General features: G+C 36.9%; 1 protein-coding gene across 9 annotated transcripts in view; it reads right to left on the bottom strand.

The window, feature by feature from the left end:
- The window catches only part of TENM2 (teneurin transmembrane protein 2), a 693,894-nt gene that overhangs the window by 161,073 nt on the left and 509,760 nt on the right, over positions 1-23,061 (bottom strand). For all 9 annotated transcript variants that reach the window (XM_042790512.1, XM_042790513.1, XM_042790514.1 and 6 more), the window contains one exon: positions 11,333-11,571. In XM_042790512.1, coding sequence (XP_042646446.1) covers positions 11,333-11,571 — 239 coding nt within the window. The remainder of the gene's footprint in view (positions 1-11,332; positions 11,572-23,061) is intronic.

Here is a 23,061-nt window from a genome sequence, read left to right as displayed (position 1 = left end):
GAGACTACGATGTTTAATTGCCTCTCTCTGGTAACAGTTAGTATGCCTGCTGTGAAATTGTTTAGCTTCTATTTCAATTTAAAGTATTTTGCATTTACCACAGATCAGCAAAGAAGTCACAGGTTCATATCTACCCTTATATTACCTTGGGATACTTACTATGTGCTCCTAACATTTTTGCAACATCTATTAATTTTCTTAGCATATCAACCACTATTTTCCTCTCCTTTAAAGACTTTTAAATAACTGAACACAGAAATCCTCTAGCAACAGTATGTTCTTACAGAAGAAGTAGCTCCTTTCTTCTGCAAAAGAAAACATTGCCCTCTCAAGTCCAATTCAGTTAACACCAATTCCAACTGTTGGGAGCAAAACCTGAGTTTGCTGATAAACCTTGGATCAAACTAGTTCCCCTAGATTTGCACAGGGGTTTCATGGTTTCCATATTTGTGAGGCATAGCACAAAGTGCCTGATTTAAAATTGAAAATCTGTAATTTTGTTCTTCTGACTGCACAGAATTATTTCTGCTACGTTGTTAAATCTTTTGCTAGTAGCAGGTTGGCTTTGTACTTGCTGTTGGTATAATTGTGCTAAAGTTGGTTTATCCAGACAAATTGGGATACTGAGAACCAGCAGTTCATGCCGTGCCTCCTGCTGAAGTAGACATGGATAGGGCCTTCTAATAATCTCCTGACTTCCTCACGTAATTCCTCAGCCTCCAATTACTGTATTAGCTATATGCAGCCACGTGCGCCTCACAGAAAGTAAGAAGTCTCTTGCAGGAGAAAAGAGTAAAGTGAAAGAAGATGCAAATATACAAAATGTAACTTCAAGAATAGTGCAGTACATGCAGATTTAAACAAAACAACTGTCAACCTACAGGTACAAGCAGCGTATATGCTGCATATATAGGACTGGCTGACCTTTCAAAGAGTCTTGTCTAATCCAGGTCAATTCCTGTAAGAGAAATAAAGTACCACAGAAACAGAGTATACAACCTCATCCAGCAAATGGGGAACCTATTCTGCCACACTGGCTTCTGTATGTGAAAACATCTTCTATTCTGTGGCTTTCCTCAGAAAGTATTTAGGAAGAAAAATGTTGGAAGAAATTAGCTGATCAACCAACCAGCAAATTAAAAAAAGCTTAAAATTAAATTAACTGCAGCACTGTTATGCATTATGTATACTACCTTTTAAAAATTAAACATGACACGCAGGGATAAATCTGGACATTGCAGAGAAGAAAACAAGCTAAGCCCAGAGCATATTTAAAGTTTTAGGTAAGGTTCTGTAAGATCAACATAAGAGAATGAAATTCCTTTTCCAGGACCTGTAATAATACAAATGCTTGTCATTTCAAGTAATTATTTAGTAATAGCCAAGATAAAGACATTAATAGTGTCTAATAATCACACAGTAGGGCTCAATAGTGATTCTCTCATCAAATCTACTCAACATACAAGTCAAAACATTATTTTTCTAACCAACTACATTCTCCATTTTGGCATTGTAATTCAAGCTTCTGATGCCAGAAACAATTATGAGAAATGAAGTAGGATAGAATTCCCTGAATATTAAGGAAGTATACATGCATCAGTCAAAAAAGGAGCCTCTCCTTCCTACACTCCTTACCCTTAAATAAAACAGCCTTTGGTTCGTCTGTACCCATAATGGTCAAAGTCTGTTGTAGAGAACATGCATTGATACTCAGTGAAAGGACTACATGTCTTAGAGTTTAGCACTCGTCATCATTCAGGCAAAAATGCCTCAAATCACTAGAAATGGGAATAACTCCTTGCAGTGGTACAAACTGGAGACTGACTGGCTGGGGAGCAGCTCTGCATGAAAAGCCCTGGAGTCCTGGTGGACAGAGCGCTGAACATGAGCCAGCAACATGCCCTGGCAGCAAGGATAGCCAGCCGTATCCTGGGCTGTAGGAACAGAAGCATAGCCAGGACGTTGGGGGAGATGATTATCCTCATCTGCTCTGCACTCATTAGTTTTCTTCTAGCATAACTGCATCCAGTTTTGGGCCTTCTGATACAACAAAGACATCAATAAACCAGAGCAAGTCCAGGGGACGCCACCAGGATGGTTGGGGGCTGGATCACTTGCCCTGGGAAGAGGGGCTCAGGGAGCTGGGTTTATCTAGCCTGGGGAAGAGATAGCTATGGGGTCTTAAAAGCAGCCTGACAGTACCTACAGGTCTTCAGGAAGATAAAGCCAAGCTTTTCACACTGGTACGTGGCAAGAGGATGAGAGACAAAGTGTATACATTGAAGCAAGGTTCAAGATGGATATAAGGAATTCCTTTTTCCCCAGGAGGACCGTCAGGCAGTGGAACAGGTTGCCCAGGAAGGTGGTGTAATCTCTGTCCTTGGAGGTCTTCAAGACTACACTGGACTTCAGGATGACATAGATTTGAGCAGAAGACTGGACTAGAGACCTCCAGATGTCCCTTCCAACCTGAATTATCCTATAACCTTGTAAACCTAAATCTGGAGAGCAAAATTTGTCCCAGGGATCAGATAGGTTGTTATGGAAGATGTTACTTTTCCCGATTGTAACTACAAAGCTATCATATAAAGAATTAATAACAAGGCACAATATAACATGAATATGGTGTGCTAGGTGTTCAAACTCACTGACCTTGGCAAGTCAATGACTTTATTAGTGGACATATGGAATATATAAGATGGCTGGGATTGTTTGTATCTGAGTAGTGACATGAGCAGGCAGCTCAAAGTACGATGCAGCAAGCCTGAATGAGCAAAAGCTGAAATGAACCTAAAAACTGTTTCTTAAACACTTTCTTAAATTACTGAAAGGAGATAATTTCACCACATTCTATTATATGGTGAATAAAGTATTCTGTCATTTCACAGTGAACTGTCATTTCTCTTCCCACTATTCAACGTCTTTTGCTCCATAATTTCTGTAGTCTGTTACCCTTATTATTTTCACAAATTGAATTTATTTCCTATTTTTATATTTTGTCTTCCTGCAAGTTTCTTGACTATTCCTTGAACATTTTCTTGTCTCTTTAGTACACTCAAGTAATTTTTGTGGTTTTTTTCATGGCTTTCATATTAGTGTTGTAAGAGCTACGTTAGTCACACTTACAAAATCCATGTCACATCTTTCAATCTGATATTACCCCACTGAGCAACAGTTATATTCCTAGCGGCAAACACGCACTTCTACACTTAAATGAATCAAATCCATAAGTTTACTAAGTGCAAAACAACACAATGAGTTAACAAAGCACAGCAACTAATAATCAATATAAATGAATCCATAAATGATCAGCTGGTGATCTCAATATAAATAGCTGCTAGCAAAGTAATGTTCCCTTAGGAAGAAAAGAGACATTTTACCCTGATAATGAACACTGATTTTTCAGAGAGAATGACCACAGGTTTATTTGATAGCTATCTCTGACTTGGCATTATATTAGCAAAATTTAATCTTCAATATCTCTTATGCTCACCATTCCCCTGAAAAATGGTGTCATTTCAGTATATTGGGCTAGCTTCTAAAGCATGTCTTCACTAAAGTATCTCAAAGCTTTTTCATCATTTACCCCTTGCCTTCCTGCAAGACTCGTGTTGCATCTACTTATCTTTGCTCTCTCTTTGCCCTGACAAGACTTCATACCACTTATTCTGGGATTAAATCCTAGACTACTAATAAAAAATGCGTAATATTCAGTATTTGCACTGATGAAGGTAAGAATAGGCTGTGTTACATAGCCACGATGAAACCCAGGATATTTTCTAGATTCTGCATGGTAGGATGACAGTATATGTGAAACACAGCATGTAGTTCACAGCTGAGGGCAGGGAGAGGAAGCAAGCATCTCCAAGGAAGCCATTCTTGCAGCTTTGAGTAGAAAAAGCCAAAATCTATATTGTACAAATAATAATTGTACTACTAAACTACTAATTTTAAACATTATCTCAAATTTCCTGGTTAACCATCGCTATCCTATTACATGACATTGCTCATTTTTGTGATACTAACCTCTACCACATCACATGTTTTGAGTAGCGCAGCATGTGCCAGTATAGCTAGCATCAGCTAGGTAGTTACATTACTTTATTCAAGTTCACAGCATTATATTTTAACAGCTTCTGGGGAGCACTACCAGCATCTGTGAAAGATGTTTTATCAGATCCATCCTAGATTGTGTTGTGCAATATGCATTAAAAAACAAATATGTGCCCCCCCAAAACACAACCTCAGTAACACACAGAAGAAAATATCCTCTTGGTCTCCCATTTCTTGCCAACGTTTCAGAGTATGCTTGTTTGACTTGGTAGCTAAGCAGAAAGAGTTTTCAATTTCAAGTGCTAAGAACGTGATAGCACTTTGTGAGTTCCGGAAACATTAGTCTCACGCTAGTTTCAAGTGCTGAGGTTTACTGTGTGAAAATCCTCAACAAAGACAAAGAGAATTGAACAGGATGATAAGACTGCCCCTTCACATGGAAAGGTAGCTACTTCCATTATCTCTGAGATCTCTGCTAGGCAAAACAATAGGTACATTGGCTTTTCGTGGAACAAATCTGTAGCTCAAACTCTTCTTTTTGACTCAGGAAAAGCACAGGCAAACCATAACCAAGTAATTTCACATAAAAATCCTCCTGTTCTTTGTGACATTATGCACATACAGCAGCTGGTGCATTTTGTCTCTAGGAAAACTCCACCTAAAGAATCTCTCACACCTTTGAACTGTGAAATAGGACACCTGCTAGGCTAGAAAGCCACAACTAAATGTTCTGGGGCCAGGCTCCATGGTTCTCAGCACTAGTGCATAATTTTCTTATGGAATGAGGCCAGATGCTTTTTCCTGAAAGGCTCAAAGCCTCTCTTCTCAGAAGTAGCATCAGACAAGCTTACTGAGCCACTACTACTATTTCTCTCTCAGATTGACTGATACCAGTCAATAAGAATCACTGAATGTGTGACATTTAGAATACGACAGGCATATTCTAAAATGTAGTATTTGCCCCTTAACTGACACCTATTTTCCATGCAAATTCAAGAACAGAACCTTCTGTCATCAGCTAATCTTGCAAGATGCAGAGCTCCCTCGGTTTACATTGATTTCAAGTGAATCTGATAGCAGTGATTGGCAGCCAGATGACCTCTGCCTCTCAGAGGTTCCATCTTTGCATGATTTTCCCTTTTTTTCAGTCTTGGTTTCCAAAAGGTCTAGCATATTTGATTTCAGTGAAGTCTGGACAAGACAAAGTCAGTAGTTTTCTGACTCTACAAATACAAAAGAACAAATGCAACATAAAAAATCAAATGAAACATAGGTTGCCATTCATCAAAAACAACTCAGAGAGAGAAAAAAATAAATTGATGCATAAGGTAGCAAGTTGAGCAAACTGTTCTGATGAATGCTGATCTGTAGAATCAGAGTTAAAAAGACAATTGGACTTAGCAGTGGAAGAACAGTAGCAAATATCTAACTCATTTGTGAGAAAAAATAATTCAAGTTGATATCAAAACCTGAAGAATACAATTTTAGGCAAACTGTGGTATGATACAGAGTAAAGATGAGATTTTTACTTCCAGGTCTAATTTTTCCAGAAACCCCATTAGTTTTATTGTCTGACTGTCACAGAAACAAATTAATGTTTTTGCAGGTATGAAAGACAACCAAATAAATTAAACATTTATTTGCCTATATGTCTTTATGCTTAAAACACCTACTATTATGCTTTCCAACAGCAAAAAAAAATACCAAAATATTTATTCTTTGCACAGGTATTTTTCTGGCTCTAATTTTAAATATATATAGGGAAAAAAGAAAAAGAAAAAAAGAGGAAAAGAGAGGAAAAGAAAAGGAAATGAAAAAGAGGAAAAGAAAAGGAAATGGAAAAGAGGGAAGGAAAAGGAAAAGGAAAAGGAAAAGGAAAAGGAAAAGGAAAAGGAAAAGGAAAAGGAAAAGGAAAGGGAAAGGGAAAGGGAAAGGGAAAGGGAAAGGGAAAGGGAAAGGGAAAGGGAAAGGGAAAGGGAAAGGGAAAGGAAAGGAAAGGAAAGGAAAGGAAAGGAAAGGAAAGGAAAGGAAAGGAAAGGAAAGGAAAGGAAAGGAAAGGAAAGGAAAGGAAAGGAAAGGAAAGGAAAGGAAAGGAAAGGAAAGGAAAGGAAAGGAAAGGAAAGGAAAGGAAAGGAAAGGAAAGGAAAGGAAAGGAAAGGAAAGGAAAGGAAAGGAAAGGAAAGGAAAGGAAAGGAAAGGAAAGGAAAGGAAAGGAAAGGAAAGGGAAAAGGAGAAAAGAAAAGAAAGGAAAAGAAGAGAAAGAAAATAAAAGAACGTTTTCATTTATTTAACTCCCAGATCCTTTAGCAATTCAGCCATTTCTATAGCACAGAAGTGAATATATCATTTTGAGTTTATGCGGAAGACTCAAATTTATCTTAAACTTCATGTGTCTTTAAGGCCAAATAACACTGAAGAATAAATGAGTAATACCATTTTCATGTGCAACATATGCACTAAAGATGTAGTGCAAGCATGCTATTCTCATAACTTCTGTCATTTTTCTTTTATTTTTCCTGTATCTTCTTGCACACGACAGAAGTAGATAAAATAGCATTAGTACTCTTAAGAGTTATGAGTTTCAAGATACTATTTTCAAGTGGAGCATCTTTAAACCCATTGTAGCTTTTACCTTTTCCAGGAAAAAAAAAAAGTATGTTTGTTTTTTTCCAAAGGAAAGTCTAAATATTTTAAATTGCTACATTTTTAACGTACTGACATGATGGTCAGATGTTTTTTGATGCTCAAAGACTGGCAGGAATCAGAGCAGTGTAGGGGCTTACAAAAATGTGGTATTTATGTTTGGCAGCAATTACTTTGTGAAAAACACAAGGTGACTTTTTCCTCTCCTCCTTTCTTCTTTTTCATATTTATTCCCCTCCAAGTTTGGCATGAATCTAAAGAGCTAAAAACTAATTTAACATGACAAATGCTTTCATCACTCCCTTAACCTCTGAAATGTACACTCTGACAAAGACAGTATGTGTGGTATATGCTTTCCTTTTGACACTTTTTATAAATTACCTTCTTGTAACTGGGTTTTACCACCAGTCCAATATCTTCAGGATGTCCTAATTTGAATGGCTGGTTCTACATTCGGCATATGTCACCCCAGGATAATAGGAATAACTCCTGGGCTTTGTGAAATGACTTATGTCTCAGACAGGATTGTAGGACAATTTTATTTACATACTGCATGCTGGAATTTACCAAAACGTTGTGCAATACTATCAACTTACACTCTGCATTTACATCTGGCTACTGAAGAAAGAGGAAGAAGTGATAAACCTGACTTGAAGTGAGCAGACAACGTTTTGTATACCATGTAAGGAAAAAGCTAACTGAAGTGAATTTTTCCCATTGTCTGCTATTAAATATAGTCTAACATTCAGCCATAGAAACATCTGAAAATGCTCTTTTTCATGGAAACAGTCTGGAAATTTTTTGCCTCTATTTTCCTTTAAACAAAACACCTGAAAGTTGCTTGATTTATTGATTAGATTGGTGCATCTGATGTGTGTCGAAGTTTCTGCAGAAACTCCATCGAGGTAAAGGAATTCAGGTATAGAACAGTAAGTCTAAGGCGGCAAACTGTACACATACAAACCCAAGCATATTTTGCATGTACACATGCCATATCACAGTAGACCAGTGCCATGCAGACCTGCAGGAATTTTTCCCAGACATCAGTCAGGATAAGTTTCAGAGGAACATTTAGGAGAACTCAGATAACAATCATACTGACTGGCCTATAAAGGGTCTACCTAAATAGCCAAAATGCAATGGCATTTTATGATCTAAACCACCAACCTACAGGCATCATAAAAAAGAAAATAAAAATTGAAGTTTCCTTCTAACAAGACATAGTAATTATTTTGACAAATGTTTAACTTCTTAAAATCTCAGTAGTATCTTTATTTAACATCAATTATGTAGTGTGGCAAAAAGTTCCAAAGGTTATTATGTACTATGAATTTATCTTTAAAGCTTTAAACATACTGCCTTTTCATTTCATTCATTGCATTTTTATCTGTGTGTTTTCAGAAAGTCAATGAGAATGACTAAATAATTTTTAAAATACTTATTCTTTTCTATCTGTTACGATACTTTTTTTTGGTTGTCTCTTTACATCACCCATCATTAGAAATTTTTTCATGCCACCCATAATCTTTGGCAGTCTTCTGAAAGTCCTGTGTTTTAAATGTGTAGACAGCATGTTTTAATGATCTATCCATATCATTTTTCCCATCTCTTTTATTATAGGGCAATTCATTTAGAAATCCTGAAGACTATGAGGACTTCAAAGTATTCTTTCAATATAATTTACCTCATATTTGCCAGCATTGCCTTTTTCATTTAGTCCTGCAATAGTCTTGATTAGCACTGATATGATCATCTTCACATGGCCTAGATATATTGACAAACATAAGTAGCAGAACCAGATGCTGCAAATTTTGATGACTTTTTCCATAGCTATCACTTTTAGCTAATGTAACACCAGTGACAGGACCTCTGCTATGGTGGAGAGCAAGAAATTTTCTTTGTGGATAAGTGTGGCAGAAAAACATTATCGTCTCTTTTAAAATTTCTCCTATGCTTGAAGTTCTGACAGCAAAATATGTTGGAAGGAGTTGCTGCCCTTCCTCCTGCATGTCTTGGGGGAACTTAACATCTTTCTTCATCCCAAGACTGCCAGCTCTCCTGTCTGATTAACAGCTTTCACTTTCTCACTATTTCAATGATTAGGACAGAATTGGGATTTTGGTCCAATCTGAACATTATTCTGGCCACCTGTTTTGAAAACAGAAAAACATTTTTCCTCTTGACAGAGCAAAACAGAGTTATTTTGTCTTCATAGCAGTTTGGGGATTAGTAGGTCAGGAGCTCCAAACGAGCTGCTGAAGAGCAGGGCAGCTGGTATTTTGCATTGCTGCCCTTTCTCCAGGAGTTATTTAGTTTTCCCAGTACTCAAGTTCTGCACATACCCAAGAGAAGGTAACCCTCCAGAGAAGTGCAGAACATGGAAAGGTTTTTAAGTTGTGGTTTTTTGTTTTGTTTTTTTTTTTTTTTTTGGTTGGTTTTTTTTTTTGTTGTTTTTTTTTTTTTTGGTGTGTTTTTTTTTTTTGTTGTTGTTGTTGGTTTTTTGTTTTTTTTTTTTTTTAAATAAGGAGATGATTTATCACCTTAAGTACCAAGTACCTTAAGTCATACTGGAGGACAGCAAGGTCCAGCCTGCTCTTTGTCATGTGGAATGAATCATACAAGTTTTTGCTGAAAGGATATTAAATTAATGAATGGCCTAACTAAGGCACATCCATTTTACCTTTCTGTTGTTCTTATGCACCTAAGGCAATGCAACTTATTTTTTGCTTTATTTTCTTTTCTCTCTTTTCCATCATTTTAGACTATGATTACAGTGGATCTATAAAATTTGTTCACATAATTAATTGCAGCTGTTTTCTGGTTTTGACAGCTACCCTTCAATATACTTATTTTTTACTGTGTATGACATGAAGCTTGTCAGGTAACTACTTATTATTTAATCCTTGAGCCACCACTGTCTTCCTAAAACCTGCTTTCTTGGGTCCACTAGCCAACTCTTTCTCACTCATAATTCTTTAGTCAGGGAAGATGACCTCAAAAACTTCTGTCAAAACAGATCACTTATGTCATTACTTGAAATGATAGATCATTCATTAATTATTAAGAGTCAATGCATTCCCTTACATTCTCTCTTGTCTTAGTATATGAAAATGTATAAAGCAATAACCATGTTGCAAATTTTTGCTTTAGATTACAGTAACCTAAATACCAAGAAAAAACACATTTCATAATCCGTCACTTCAAAGTTATGCACATGATTAAAATATTCAACTTGCAGTATATCATTTCCCATGTGCATAATCACTCTGAGAGCTGTTGTATGATAACTGTCAAGTTCAATAAATCATGTACTTTCCAATTTTTTTATTTATATATCAAGCTAAGCCTGTTATTCTTCTGAGGTTTGCTACAGAAGAAATACAGAAAGATGGTCAGCTCTGTAGTATTGAGTATGCTGGGGTGCAGGCTTGGCCTAAAGAGACAGCAGCAATAAAGCAGCCAGTCAGCTCTCTCTAACTACTGTATATGTTAATTACATATGGAAGCTCATTAATATGAAATATGAGGTTTCCTTAGAAAACAGTGTTATCCTGTTGAATCTGATTATACGGGATCCATAAAAAAAAAAAATTCTCTTCAAATGGAGAAAATAGAGAGAAAATTCAGTACATCTTTATAGGTCTTTTGAGCACTATATATGAGAATAGTTTCAGAGATGAACTAAAACCCACACAGAATAGGCCCGGAAAGTATGAACAGAAAATATCAACAAGCTACCATAACTTTGCCATTTACTCAGAGAAGCTAGAGAGTTTGTGCAGCATGTCGTTGTCATCAACATATTGTCAGAGACACTGTAAAAGGTACAAAATACACAGCTAGTTTGTGTAGACACTTAAAAAAACCTCCAAAACAACAGACAATAAAGGGGACGAGGAGAGGGGGGCAAGAGAGAGAGGAGGGGCAGAATCAGAAATTAATTAAATGAAGAAAGAAAAAATAACAGAAGCATATTAAAAAAATCTCAAAAGATCACAGAAAGAATTAAGACATGATGTAGCCAGTATTAATATATTAATCATGGGAAATAAGCACAACATTTATAGTTTCATTTCTATATTTTTGCTTACAAATTGCTAAGGATGTGTGGAATACAGAAAATAAGGGCACATAAAATAGAACTATCTAACTATTTAGATCTAACACCACCAGGAATTAGGCATACAGACAGATATAGACTGAGACATTAATCAAAATGATTTTGTGTTTTTTTATCTAAAGGCAGCATGTGATGGTAGTATTTGAATTCAAATGCCAGTAGCCTCTGTTGGTGGACTCATCACCTATCACAATTTTTTACAAATATTTTCAAACATATGGTAGTACATCAAAAAATCATTATATCACCCTCTGGACCATCTATGAGAGATGCATACCCAACACCTAAAATTAACACTGCACAGTGAGAATCCTGAACCGATTTCTTGCTTCCACTGTTCTTATGACAGTGAACATGACTTGAACATTTTATTTTTCCTCAGTCAGTATAAGGAATAATAATTTTCTTTGCTTATTATGAAGAAAAATTTGTGCAACAGATTGACCATCCTTTAATCTGCTGAATTTTCATTTGCTGACATAGCCATGTGATTTGACAAGGAAAACACAGCCTTACCTATGAAATATGCTAGCAGGATGGCAAGCAGGACTGCAGCAGCAATTGCAGATAAAGCAGCACATTTCCAGCTACAATACTTGGAGGGTTTTTTCAGCTTGAATGCATTCCTGGAGAATGTATTTCTAGGTAACAGCCTGGGAGGTGGAGTATAAACTGTTCCTGAGGTCAACGGGTAACCAGGGGAAGAACTACTGAACAGCGGAGTAGTTCCAGAAGATGTCTTAAACAAGAAATGCCTGAAAAACATAAAATGGAACACAGTTGAAAATGGCAAGTCCTGTAGTTAAGAGAGTATCTCCTATGCCATTCCAGCTGCCATAATGTGTTAAATTCAACTAAAAAGAATTTTGTAGGAAGAAATAAGGAGATTAAAATTCTCAGTCTTTTCTGCTACCAGAGCTTAATAACTGTCGCTACAACACGGTGTCAGAGTATCTGCTTAATCATTTCTGTAATTAGATGAAACTTGACCAGATACTAGCTAAAACACCAGCATGACCAATGAATTGTCTTTGAGTACCAGTTGAGATTGCATCTTTAAGAAGTCTAAGCAGTCTAGTAACAAAGATCATATTCAGAAGTGACATCACTATCAATTCTTTTGGGCCTGTGTTTGATTAGGACAAAACAACTAATTCCACTACAAAATACCTGTAATGATTATTAGTATAACGTAACACAACTTTACAAGAAAGCATCCTTTCTGGGTTCACAAAACTACACACCAAATCTAAGACAAAAAAATTATGAGTCTCATTAATGAGTCTCTTGGCAAAAGCTGCCAGCAAAAAATATTAAGTACATATCGAAAAAAAAAACATAGCCCTGTAGGAAAAGATCTTACCAGAATTAGAATTATTTTTTTTTTAACGGTAGATTTGTTAAGAATAAAATAAGGGACAAAATATGCTACCTAAAAAAAACTCAGAAAATGCTGTAAACACATTCCAGATGGAGAAAATGGAGAAAGCAAACTAGAAGACTGGCTTCTCTAGATTAACTTCTCACAGTCAGAAAGAACTGACTACAAGCATGTTCCCAGTAAATGATGAGAAGCACAGAATAAAGTCAGTGGTCTTCAAGAAGGCCACTTTTTTTGAGACAAGAGAGCTGTGAAGATCCGTTCCATAGCCTAACCCTTCACAGCTCTGAAAAACAAGTGCTTCTTGTAATCAGTGAGAATGAAGATACACAGTAATCTAAAACCAAAACTATAGCCTAAAATATCCCAAGTCTTACTTCAAGTGTAAAAATATTTAACATTTTTAATCTGGTCAGAATCATGTATGTTGCTCTCAAATCACTGGTTAGAACTTTAAAATCAATTTCAGTCACTGTTTATTACAACAATAATTTGGAAGGTTGAAACTGAAATGCGTTTTCTAAGTAAGTTTTTCAACACATCATCGTGCACGTACATACTTCCAAGCATAGAATTTACTGTATATTTATTATACAGAATAACCAAAATGATTTTTAAAGCGTATTAAAGCATTTGTTTTGAAATTAAACCCAGAGCATAATAAATTGTGTAGAATTTGCATATAGTAGAACACAGTAAAAGGAAAGCTGGGTAGGTTTTCCAGTTTTATGAATAAACATTCATATTTGAAGACAGTCTCTGAAAATATGGTCCTTTTTTCAATACAGACATTAATAATCTCTGTTAATGAACATGAAAAATTACTTAGTTTGACACTTCCTTTTTTATCATTTTTTTTAACACCGAATGACCTTGTACATCCCTTACCATGATAAAAATTTAGTTTGTTTTAGAAAATATTTCAATCACCTAAGACATTGGTAGTATTCACTGTCATAACTTCTTCTTCGTGCTATGGAGACAGCAGAGAGAAAACTTCACCCACACAGGTACACAGTCAGAAGTGACTTTCAAAGCCTAACTATCTCAAGCAGCTTAATTATATGTTTTTATGGGTTTGAGATTTTGTTTTTTGGGGGGGGATTGTTTTGTTTGTTTGTTTGTTTGTTTGTTTTTAAATGCAGTATTTGTAAAATTAATCAATAGAATAAAAAAGGGAATATTCTAACCAATTACTTAATAGAAACAGTCAGTCTTTTTTTTTTTTTTGCAAATAAAGTTGTTCTTCTTTATTTCCGTATCAGTGAGGCTTTTTAGTCATAACACTTGCTTCTTTTCTGCACATTGTACACAATCTATGAGAAAAACCAGTAAAGGCAAATGCTCAAAGGGTTTCCCCCTCAAAATTACCTAGCCTTTTAAATTAAAAAACACACTTTCCAGTTACAAGAAAGGAAGAAATAGTGAAAGTCTGATTTCATGAACACTTCATTTTAAATGTTTCCTTATTTTGAAGAGTTCAATTAAAATAACTGCTGGGAAAATGATGTTATCGGGTTGGTTGTGTTATGCTAGATCTATTGACACTTCTATTCCTTTTGTCTGGTTAAAACCTGATTAACACTTGTTAGCAGAAGCAGGCTTACTCCCTTCTGCTTGCTCTCCAGTGTTGGGCACACAATACCACTTCCATGATAGGAACTAGGTATTGAAGTAACAGGGAGCGGAAGGAAGGGAGGGAGGGAGGGAGGGAGGGAGGGAGGGAGGGAGGGAGCTCTGGTGTCACAAAGGCTGTTAAGAAGGCTCATCTCCCATCCAGGCTAACTCTGCATCTGCCTCAGCCCAGGACCCCCTTCTCCTCCCAAATCCTCATGGCATGCGCAGCCCTTTCAAATTTGGACCTAAAGGTCTACAAAAACCAGTTCTTTCATTTTTTTTCTGCCCCAAAGCAGATCTCAGATTCAAACTGGAAATTGCAGTCCTTGGCACTGTCTTTATCTGAAATGTCAAGGTTTTAAAACTCAGGTACTTTATGTCCTCTTCAGCTGAGAAGGCAGCTACAGTACCAACAGAAATTTTAATATAAAGCATTGTTAAAGTAAACTCAGATATATAATGAAACTCTGCTCCCATTAAAATTGAATTAATGAATATCTAGATATGTTTTAATAGAGCATGTCAATCATATACTGTTTCATGTGAGAAGAAAAAACAGTAAAAGAAATAGTTCCACTGTGATCCACTTTGAGATACATGAAGTATATAAAGAAAACCAAAATACTTACCCATACAAACATGATCACTATTATATTGTTAAAACTGATCAGAACATGATAGAAGCAAAAAAGGCCAATTGAAATGGATATGTGAAACAGTGTCATTCTCAAAGCAAAAAAGAAAAAATATCATTGGATAAACTCTGAATTTTGTCACACCTGAGTCCTACCCATGTCTTTTGAAAGCTGAAAGTTTATTGTCTCCACGTGAGGATTTCTAAGTGAAGACCACTAGAAGATAGCACACCATCTTAACGTACAGAAATTCTGCCTTCCAAAGTTTTTAAAAAGACATTTAACTGAAGATATGTTAAATATCCACCAAGCCATTTTTGGAAATTGGCACTGTTGGAGACCAGATTAGCAGAAATACTTTAAGTTATAATAAAGCATACCAGAAAGACTGACAACATAATGGGCAAAACCCTTGGTCTCCCAGAGTTTTAAGTCTAGATTCAGCTTCTAATGGAAATAAATTGACTTGTCTCAACTCTATCCCTAAAACCAATGATCTGTAGCTATATTTTTATGTGGGATTTGACATGCTCTGGTACAACCAATTGTCTGTGGGCCCAAGCTGCACAGAGAGAACATGAGCATTTATCAACATTAATTACAGTCTCACAGAGGTAGGACTGGGAGATATTGTACAATAACTGCTGATGAAAAGAAATGATCTTATTTATCTCCATTCACTTAATTTCAAATACATTCCATATTAGAATTAAAAAACCTGTGTATTCTCTGTCTTACCTGTTAAGCTATCAAACACTATTAAAAAACCCACATTTTCTACCTCACAATTAGCATTAATACATTTACTTAGACTGGGACTAAATTTCTACTTTGAAAACATGGGAGTGTATTTGCTAAATCTCAGCCCAGTCTCCCTAATTTCTGTGCATCGTGAAGACATTCCTATACTGGAAAACTACAAAATATGATTGTCAGTATACAATAATTCAGTAATTTAAGCGTCCATGAAAGCTATGGAAGGAACGTGCATGCTGCTCACAGCAAATAAGTTAACCCTGTGGCTCCCCTCAGTGCTCTCTAACGCTGTGCAGCTTTCTGGGCTGTAAAATGCACCCCGCTTTGTTTAAGCAGTGTGTGCCGCTGATGCACTGGATCACATACAGGGACCTTATCACCAGCACCAGGAGAAAGGTGACATCTAGGAAAGTTGAGCTTGCAAGCGGACATCTGTCCACAGTTCTGGGGACTAATGGTAAATGGAAAAAGCTATATTTTGCTTTCCATATTAATTCAGAGCATTTATTTTCCAAGAGGTCCAAAGTACCTCTGGTGTTTAGGGAATACCAGTCTAAGAGACACTGTATTAGCTTCCATATTCTTTGAGAGAACAATCTTTTTTTTTTTTTTTCCCTCCTTTATGGCCAGATTGTCATGGCAGCACACTGCAAGAATCAGTTGAGAAAAAAAAAAAAATTGTTTTTTGAGATGAAAACCTGTAATAGAAAGGAGGAACAAGATACTTTCTAGCATAAATTGCTTCTTTCACTCCTCATACTTTCCTAACCTTATTTCTGTATAAAAAAAAAAAAAAAATACAGAGAGCTATAATGCTTAAATTGTCTTTTTTCATAGCTTTTCTTCATATGTTTTTAATAATAATTAATAAATAGAAAAGATACATATAAGGAGAATAGTAACAGATCAATTTAGTGGTTCTAGGACTTCAAAAATGTCTTCAAGCTGTGGTAAAATCATACCTGCCTATAATTTTATTGGATATTTATTCTTAGCAGAAAAAAAAAACAAAAAACAATTAAATATATAACATAACATGCCAGCTTTCATTGGGGGGAAAAATAATCTTCTGTAGTCTTCTAAATCCTCACAAAAAGTAGCCATGAGTCATTTTACGTCAGTGGAAGCCTCTAAGTGGCTGCCTAATTCAGACAGTGAAGCTTTATGGCAGTTTTCTAACTTCCATACAAAGAGCAACTAAGACTGAAGAAAACTACAAGCTGCTCTTATGCCTTCTGTGCCAAAATGAACTCTGAGTGTTAAGACTGGTGCAAGCTTTCTTCACCTGTGTAAGAGTGTCTCAGTCTTTCTCCAGATGAGATTTAATTGTACATTCTTGCTCTCAGGTTCTTGCAGAGAAGTACACACAGATTATCAGCCAAGTTTCCAGAGCCGAGGGCTCTCTGATGTAGTATAACTGCACAGAAGTTTCTACCCTTTTTAGTGTCTAGAACGCAGGGGCTTAGGTATTCCCCAAATACACTAAAGTTAGCAATAAGGATGTAAAATGTTATCTATATGTGTTTAAATTGTATAGTCCCAAGAATTTGTCTCAATCAGATCAAATCTATGGACTAAATTCATTAAGACTGATTTTTCAGTGGAAAGCTATTTAAAATACACTCTTACATATATGAAGCAGCCATTTCACAAGTGTGCCTCACACCCAAACTCGTGTTGCAAACAGGACAGCCCTCACAACAACACACCATTCAGTGGTTTTCAGCCTGCTACAATCAATTTGTAACTGACTGTGTATGGTGCAGGAACTAAGGACACTCTATTAGGCACGGAAACAATAATTCAGGATGAACACGTCAATACCAATGGGCCACTTCTATCCACTGTAACATAACTCTGAACCTCGCAGCAGCCACCCAGCTTCTAGTGCAGCTCTAATACCAGCTTCTCAGCTCTTGAGAGGTTCATGATTCCTTAGAGGCTGGGTTCTTCACATCCCCAGGCAAAGTCTTCTAAGAAATGCAGAGTGTTAAGCTGAGTGTCAAGGATGTTGCTTTAAGTACCAGACTAGCTTGTCACTGCCATCTCCACACTCTTAACAAAGACACAGTGGGACACAAAAAAGCACAGTAATTGAAAGCTGCTTGACAAGAAGGTAGGATGTTGTACAAAAAGGCAGGTGACAGCCTTTGGGCACCCTGATCTGTCATGTTATTAAACAAAAACAAATAGGCAATGTTCACAAAGCCGCAATTGAAAACAGTAGGTAAAATAAGGAAAAATATCTGTATTGTACCACAGCTACAGCGTTAGCTCTGTACTGGATACCTTTATACATGTAAACCTGCTTTTCATCTGTAAGATGTTAATTGAGATACTGTTGGATAAGACTTTATAACCTTCTCTCCCCCTAATCCCCGCTGTAAACTGTGCCCCCGGCACGCTCTCTTGGGGCTCTCGCTGCCGTGTTCCAGGCCTGGCTCTGCTCCGTCCCGGCAGCATGGCCTTGGCTCAGGCTGCTCGGAAAGCTGCTGAGGTGTGACAAGCTGAGAGAGAGTCTGCAGAAAGATAAGGTGAAAAATACGGAGAGGGGAAGGATTGCTGAGATGGGGATCATTAGCAGCTCAAGAATTTGAGGAGAACACCAAAATGAAAAGGCATAAAATCTGAAAAGGGAAAGGCTGGGAATGCTAACAAGGACACACTGGGTCGACTGGCTGGTGCTGATGGAGCTGGTGGCACACAGCAGCTCTGGGACCCCAGGCAGCCACAGGGGCCCCCCCTTACCTTCCTGACCAGTGCCTGTGAGGCCAAAAAAGATTCTGGGTGCCCTGCATCAGGTGGTGAGCACACTCATTCAGCCTGTCAGCTTGAATCCTCGTTAGCTTTTGTATGAGTTAGACTGTAAATAATTGCTTTGCCCTTTAAATTTATGCGTATCTTTCTTGCAGTATTGTTAATTCTCCAGGAATGCAGCAACAAAACTGCTAGTTAACACATAGTAGAGAGTAACAAGAATGGCTACAGACAAAAACACTAAAAATCAGTTACCTTGCATATGCACTTATATTAAATGGGGGCAGGATCAATAATGCAGATATAGGAAGATTTAGGCAGCTCTGAATCAGCTCAAACTACAGGACCTTTCCCTTCTTAAGTGGAAAAACTTGTGTCTTTTCTGCTGTAAAGTTCTGAGCATTATGTTGCATAGCACAGTCAAAGTGATGAAATCCAATAATGCCTACATTTATTATTCCGGTAATGATGATAATGACAACAGTATTTTGCATTTCAATGGGTCCATTCATTTTTAGCTTTCTACATCAATCAATGAACACAATTTCAAAACACTTCTATTTTAAAAGGCATACATGTAAACTCTTCACTATCAATTCAGCTACTCAAGAAAAAAATAAAACGTACTAACAACAGTGCTATTTCAAATCTATAAATGACTATAAATAATAGAATAGAATAATAAACTCAAATATCTAAAATAATTTTGCTATCAGTCCACATGTAAACTTAAAAAATAGAAACCTAAATCACATTTGAGATTTAAGGTTTTTTTTTTAGATAAAACGTAACACCCCAGACATACCTGCTTCTTCCTGCAGTCATTCACGCTGCCTGTTTACTCTGCAAAACCCAAAATTTAAAAATGCAAACCAACAAGATTGTGAAAACATGCAATTACCTGCAATCTCTAAAAACTTCTTTGACCTTATGTGTATGTGAGTGGGAGTACATCTAGGCTGATTTTCTGAACCACCATTATATATCCTGCTTTTGTAGTATTTTCACTCACCCTTTTTTCTCTCCTATCAGAGTCTACATTTGTTATGAAAACAATATTACAGTAGCCTGCTAAAAATTACCCTTTTACAGTGTTTCTGGAATCCCTCTGAGTACATGGCCCAAATGTGAGTGAAGTCCTTGGGGGATGCTTTTGACTGTGCTTTATTCGACTCTTTAAAATGCTTTCGATTTTTAAATAGGTCCAGAATCTATCTATGCAGATCCCATTTATTTGGAAAGTTCACACAACCTTCCTGCAATCTTCACGTGCAGGTACAACAGAGTGAAGGAGTCAGTTCTTGCCCCTGTCCTCAAACTCAGAGGACTAAACTGATGTAGCATTATGTGCCTGTAGCTGTACAGTTTAAGTAAGAGTTGAAAGATACATAAGACAAAACAAAATTAGAGTGAGGAGTTATTTCACTGTTCTAAGTAGCTGTTTGTTATGTTGAATATATCCTCAAAATTTGCATTAACAAAAGAAAAAGAGATTTTGTTTCACTATTCTGTTCCAGCACATTTTGCATCATGTATAAAGATATCAAAATATTGAGACATCATTGAAAAAAGGCAGGCAATTGTGGAGAGCAGCTGTAACTTGGAACTTCTACACATTCAGAAACTTCAAGTTTGTATATTCAGTTCAGAAGTTCTGCAGCTGATCTTGACACCGTAACATGGTACAGCATCTGAATGAAGTATTAACATTTCAGATATTTAATTTCTTTCTTAAAACAAACAAACAAACAAAAAACCAACAACCCAGAAAAAACTCCCTCAGTACTAAATCCCGCTCTTTGTATACTCCATTCTTGGCTTTTTTTGCCATGACTCTTGTAACCTGTGCACAGCCACTGCGTACTGCATTCATTCCTTCACTGCATGGAATGCTGCAGCCACAAAAACGTTGAGCGCAGATATTTCCCTGCTATGACACCATGATTTTGAGCTCATACCCTGCAATGGTGCAGACTGGGATATAGCTCATGTTGCTACTCCATCCATTAACCTCCCATTTCTGTCCTAGCTCGCTCTCTTCAGGCTCACACAGCGTGACACTGTTGGAATAGGACTATCAAAGTACAAAACACAACTTGAACCCCAGGAGCAGGCACAGATTTTATAGAGCAACATGGGGGTTCTTTTAAGGCTAATTTTCAGGTTGCTCAATCTTTAAACTGAACTTTGCTTAAATGACCCCAGATTTGGACCACTGCTCTTATACTACAGCCCACAAGATCTAAAGTAACCGATTTTGTAATCACCAGAGGAGTGACCATCCTTTCTCCTGAAATATAGGAGAAACATGAGTACATTACAATCTTCTTTGAAGCCTAGCAACAGATCCTGGTGAGCAAGCTCAAAGAAATTATAATAGACCTACATGCAAAATTATCTTTACAACCAAAAGATTTGGACTGAAAATATTTCTAAGTATGAGACTAATTAAAGAATAAGAGTGATTTCTGTTTAATTTTTCTTTTTTTTCTCCTGGATAAAGTATTACTAATTATAATGGTACAAATGAAATTAATATCAATATAAAGCAGCAGAACAGGCATTCGTACATTAGGCAATCTCAGTCAACCATCCATCCATGAAAGCTCTTCTGTTATCCTCACTTATGAGTCATTCCGTTTTTGGCCAGTGCCTGCAGATGGCCCTGTGTGATGTTCCTGTACCAGAGAGGACTCTTACAGTGCAGAGTGATGCAAACCTTCCTTGCAAAGCCATACTTTTCTCCCTGTGCCCTCAAAGCATTTCAAGCTTTAAAGCAGAGCGCTGCCTCTCTAGCTGTCTGGAAGTAATGAGACCCACACCGGGATGTTCAAAAGTAGTATTTTCATCATTCATCCTCTTCGAAAGCAATGATTAAAGAAGCAATAAAGGAACACCTCTTAACTGGAAAACGTAGAAACCAGCACTTTGGAAAGGAGGAGGAGGAGATGGTTTGAAACAGACTGTAAGAGGACAATAAAAGTTAAAGAGCATTAAACAGCAGCTCCGAGCCTAAAGGTAAAGCAGCTAAGTACTGTAGAAATGAACCATAAAAATAGCACCATAAAAATGCTACGGCGACACATTACTGCATCCTTAGTTAAAGATATTTCAACCCTTCCATTACAGACCCTTATTTCAAAGAAAACAGAACAATTACGTAGCCAGCCTGGGAGCCTGTTGCAGTCATAAAGAAGCAGCAGACTAGGGAGGATATAGTCCATATTTGTTTTCCTTGAACCAGAAACAAGCACACTAACATCAAGCACACTAAAATCAAGCACGCATCATTGGAAGTGTTCAAGGCCAGGCTGGATGGGGCTTTGAGCAACCTCATCTAGTGAAAGGTGTCCCAGACCATGGCAGGGGTGTTAGACTACATGATCTTTAAATTTCCCTTCCAACTCAAACCATTCTATGGTTCTAAAAAAGCGTAATTAGCAATGCCATATAAGCATTTTGCAATCCTGTAGCTCCACTAAAAGCAACAAGCTACTGCAATACAGCTAAGCATAATTATGTAAAACAGAACCACAAAGCACACATGGAGACTTGGGGCATAGTTGCCCGAAGAGGGTACATAAAAAGATGTGTAAGCAGTAAAAGCTTACTTTACACCACAAACAAAATAATACACATGTGATTAAAACCCTCCCTCCCCCATCGATATTGAAACAAGAGGCCGAGAAAGGATATATTTGGAAAATGGGCTGTCTCCAGTCTGAATTTAGCCCAAACTGCCTAAGACAGAAAAGGAAAAAAAAAGAAGATTCTCACCAGAAAAAAAAATAATACCATGAGACACATGTTGTATTATTCAATGTTTTCAATGCTAGGTACTGTTAGATAAAGAGACATCTGGAATCTAAATCATGATCTGACTTCTGTAGTGCTGACATAAAGCATTCCCTTCAGACAGCCCAGGAATCACTTTTTGTTTCATAATCAGTAATGTGACCACTTGCACATTATTTTCAGTTGAGAGAAGAATCTACTGAAGGTAACTGAAAGGTGAAAACTAAAAGCTGTTAAACTCTTTCCTGATAAAGCAGGTGCTGTCAGTGCTGGCTTTGCCTCCTGAGCGCTCCACTATGGAGATTAAAAAACTGACAACAAGAAAAATATTTAGAGTAGTGCACTGTGAAGAGGCAGTATAAGAGGGATCAGTGTTTCACAACAAGCTAAAGCCATAAAATAAAGGCTGAACTAAAAAGTTAACAAAGAGGTGTTTTTTGGTTTTTTTTTTTTTTTTTTTTTGTTTTTGTTTTGGTTTTTTGTGACAAGTGGTATGACTGTAGATTAAATAGCAGTTTTAAAGTGAAAGAATTACAGGCTAATTCTGAGAGTCTCCAATGATTCTGCAGGCATCAATTTCATCTAAAACTCGCTGCAAACGGGGGGGGATGGGGTGGGAAATTATCATCTGAGTTAATATTCTTGTGATGGAACTTGTCATCAAATCCTGTCAGGTGTGTAATTTCAGAAAAGAAGAAAAATCGATCCTGAAGCAATTCTGGAATAGTCTTAGAACAGAGCAAACCTGTCAGGATGTTTTCTAATATCTTAATGTTTGCCTATGACAAACCTATCTAAGGAAAAGCTCCAATTAACTCCTGGGTATCTTGCAAGCTCCAAAAATAGCAGTATTTACAAAGCAACCTTTTGTCATCAACATGTATTCGCATATATTTTCCAAGAGGTTTTGTGATAAAAAATAAGAAAAAGAGAAGAATCAAAGTTAGTAGAATCAGGCAGTAAAAGAAAAAAAGCCAGGCGAATGCCCACTTCTGGTTCTCAAGGATGCCAGTATTATGACAAAGCAGCCTTTTATGAATATGCCAAGCAATTCCTTCCTTGTAAAGTGCTTGGTAAACTGGGGCAATCTTAAACCATTATAAATTACACATTCGAGATACTGTTGTACCCAAGAATAATTTCATATGAAAACATGCAGACTAGGCACAGTAGGGGGTCTCTACCCTAGAATTAAAAGTATGTTATAATCCTGGGCAATGAACTACACAGCACCAACTGCCCCAGGCTGAATAGGACCAACATTTTTAACTTGCAGTTCTTAGTAATAAATACTAAATTTGGGA

This window comes from Tyto alba, unplaced genomic scaffold (genome assembly GCF_018691265.1).
Source record: "Tyto alba isolate M040663 unplaced genomic scaffold, T.alba_DEE_v4.0 Super-Scaffold_17, whole genome shotgun sequence".
In the NCBI taxonomy this organism is placed as follows: Eukaryota; Metazoa; Chordata; class Aves; order Strigiformes; family Tytonidae; genus Tyto; species Tyto alba.
This window is presented reverse-complemented; position numbering and strand designations above follow the sequence as displayed.